Below are 2,949 nucleotides of genomic sequence, written 5' to 3'. Positions count from 1 at the left end.
AGCCATTCCACAATGATCCAAGAGGATAAAAGGCAGCTCTCTTCGCTCACATTGCAGAGTTTATTGCAGTTCATTATTTATTTGCATTGGGGGTGCGGCAACTGTTGGCTTGCCACAGCACACGTGGATGTCGTGGAACAATTTGGGTGACTGGGTTCTGTCTTTTATCTTGTGTGACTCAGGAATTGCCCTGAACTGGTCAGAGTTGCCAGTGAGCAGCTAACCAGGCTGAACCATATCCTTGGTCCTCCGTTCTGTTTGGCAACGATCAAATCATATATAACATACAAAGCTTCGCCAATGATCAATCACATGTTATATGACTTTTATGGAGATATGGTTATGTATCTAGATTTTTGGGAGTGAGAAAAGCAGCTACAAGCAGGTTTATACACATGGTTTGGTCTCTGTCTTTCAAGGTTTAAGGACATAGAAGCTTCTCAAACTATTTCTAAAAGCTTTTAGAAAGGATAACTATCTTTTCATTTATTACATTTTTTTCTAATTTTGTTTTGTACATTTTAGCAATGATTTTTACTTAGTTCTCCGGTACACTGTTTTTCTGGGAAAAAAAAAAAAAGAGAAATTGGCTTAGTACAAATCCTAGCTTTTATTTTTTTAAGATTTATTTTTAATGTGTATGAGTGTTTTACTTTCACATATGTAAGAGCAGTGTGTGTGTGTGTGTGTGTGTGTGTGTGTGTGCGTTTCCTGCTTAAAGCCAGAAGAGAGGGTCAGCTCCCCTGGCACTGGAGTTACAGGTGATTGTAAGCTGCAAAGACAGGGTTGGAAATCAATGTGTGGTCTTCTAGAAAAGCATCACTCTTCACCACGGAGCCATCTCTGCTGAGTCATCCTAAAAAGATCTGTCCAGCCAAGCAGTGGTGCTGCAGCTTTTAATCCCAGCACTTGGGGGTTTTTTACATTTATTTATTCATGATATGTGCTGAACTTCTGCTCCTCTGAGTTCTTACTGATCTTGGGTTTGCTTCAGCCAGCATGAGTTCCAACAGGAATTCCAGGAATGGAAACAAGCTTTAAGACCCTAGACCTGGGCAATGGTGGGCAGGGCCTCCATTCACCAATGAATGTTGCCCTGCTGCATAAAACCACATCATAACCAGCTTGTGGAAACTGGCCTTCCAGAGCCTTGGTGACAGTGGAGGGAGGCACACAGTTGTCTTGCTTCTAACGTGTGTTGACTGCTGTCTTTGGCTGAAAGTCTCTGACACTCATTGTGATTTCCACAATTTCAGGTTCTACAGAGGCTCCTTGTGCCCTAGAGCGATCCTTCTCCCTCAGTAGGGAAAAACAAAACGCAGAGTCAGAACTCCACAGACCTTTCTATAGGGGGACTGAGGAAATGCCACCTGAAAGACAAGATTAGAGAAGATCAGCTATGTGAGAAGTGTTCTTTGACACTGCCACCTCCTTCTGTCTTTGTGGCCTAACTGACCCCAGCTCCAAAAGAAACCTGTGCTCTTCCCCTGAGGTTTGTGACCTTGAACCACCATGTCTGGTGTGGATAAGACATCTCCCAGTAGACTAAGGGACCCTTTAGCCATCAAGGGGACAACCCAAGAACTCCCACAGAACGCCCAGCTGACCTGCACTTTGACTTGGACATCGGAAAGCTGTGTCGCGGCCGGCAGCCAACACCTGAGCAAAGACAATCCAAGTAGTCCCTCTATAAGGCAGCCTTGCAAGCAGGGTAAAACGATAAACCCTGAACAGCCAGAGAAAGGCCAGAAGAGGAAACGCCAAGAAGAGGAAGAGGAGGATGTGTGCTCCGAAGAGCCAGTCCAGTCCTGGAAGAAGCTGAAACAGGAACAGCATGAAACAGAGCTTGGGGATGAAGAGCCTGACAAGAGCCAAATATGGACACCCCAGGAAAAGGGTCCGTTACAGCTAATGGCCCCAGAGTGTGCCAAAGGCCCCGAGGAAGAGGCTGTGACTGAGGAGTCTGTGGGTGGAGGCCAGGGTCTCAAGCCCCCCCACAGCAACAGGGAGGAAGAAGTTCAGAAACACCACAATGAAAAGTGCCCAGGGCTGTTGGAACTCCTCCAACCTGACGTCCCCGTGAGCTCTGGCCCTCACAGCACTCACACAAGCACCATGGACACCTCCAAGACTATCAAAGGTTGTGCTGAAGGGCAGAATCATGAATTGGAAACACCTCAAATCAATGGCATGCCCAACAGCAAAGTGTCAACACCTGAGGTCAAGACAAAGGCTCTTGAAGACCAAGAGAAGGGCAGAGGGCTGGACCGTGGTCCTGCTGTCACAGTGGACATGGAGAAAGAAATCAGCAGTGCGCTAGGCCCTGGGTCAAAAGATGAGATCTTGAGCTGTGCCTTCAAACTGCAAATGACTCGAGGAGACCTGTGGACCCTAAGGAACACCCAGTGGCTCAACGACAAAGTCATCAATTTTTACATGAATCTTCTCATGGAAAGAAATCAAAGTCAAGGCTACCGGGCACTTCACGCATTTAATACCTTCTTTTACACCAAGTTAAAGTCTGGTGGTTACAGGTCAGTCAGAAGATGGACCCGGGCAGTAAACATCTTTGCAAAGGAACTTCTCCTGGTCCCAGTTCACCTGGGCATGCACTGGAGCCTGGTGGTCACAGACCTAAGAAAGAAGAGTATTGTCTACATGGACTCCATAGGACAGAAGAGACCCAGCATCCTTGAGCTGCTTTTCTGCTATCTGCGGGAGGAGAGCAAAGAGAGAAGGAACACCGACCTGAGCCCTGGGGAGTGGAAACAACACAGCATGTCAGCAGAGGAGATTCCTCAGCAGCTGAACGGGGGCGACTGTGGCGTGTTCGCCTGTAAATATGCAGATTACGTTTCCAGGAGCCAGCCCATCACCTTCTCCCAGCAGCACATGCCTCTGTTCAGGAAGAAGATGGTGTGGGAGATCCTGCACAAGCGCTTACTGTAG

At 47.4% G+C, this 2,949-nt stretch overlaps 1 protein-coding gene across 1 annotated transcript; it reads left to right on the top strand.

Annotated features, from left to right (window-relative positions):
* Positions 1-2,286: 2,286 nt before the first annotated feature.
* On the top strand, positions 2,287-2,949 carry LOC110544889 (sentrin-specific protease 2-like; the record flags this gene model as incomplete). The annotated part of the gene is made up of 1 exon (XM_060370853.1): positions 2,287-2,949. A coding segment is annotated over one exon (663 nt), but the record flags the coding sequence as incomplete, so codon positions are not given.

This window comes from Meriones unguiculatus, chromosome 17 (genome assembly GCF_030254825.1).
Source record: "Meriones unguiculatus strain TT.TT164.6M chromosome 17, Bangor_MerUng_6.1, whole genome shotgun sequence".
In the NCBI taxonomy this organism is placed as follows: domain Eukaryota; kingdom Metazoa; phylum Chordata; class Mammalia; order Rodentia; family Muridae; genus Meriones; species Meriones unguiculatus.
This window is presented reverse-complemented; position numbering and strand designations above follow the sequence as displayed.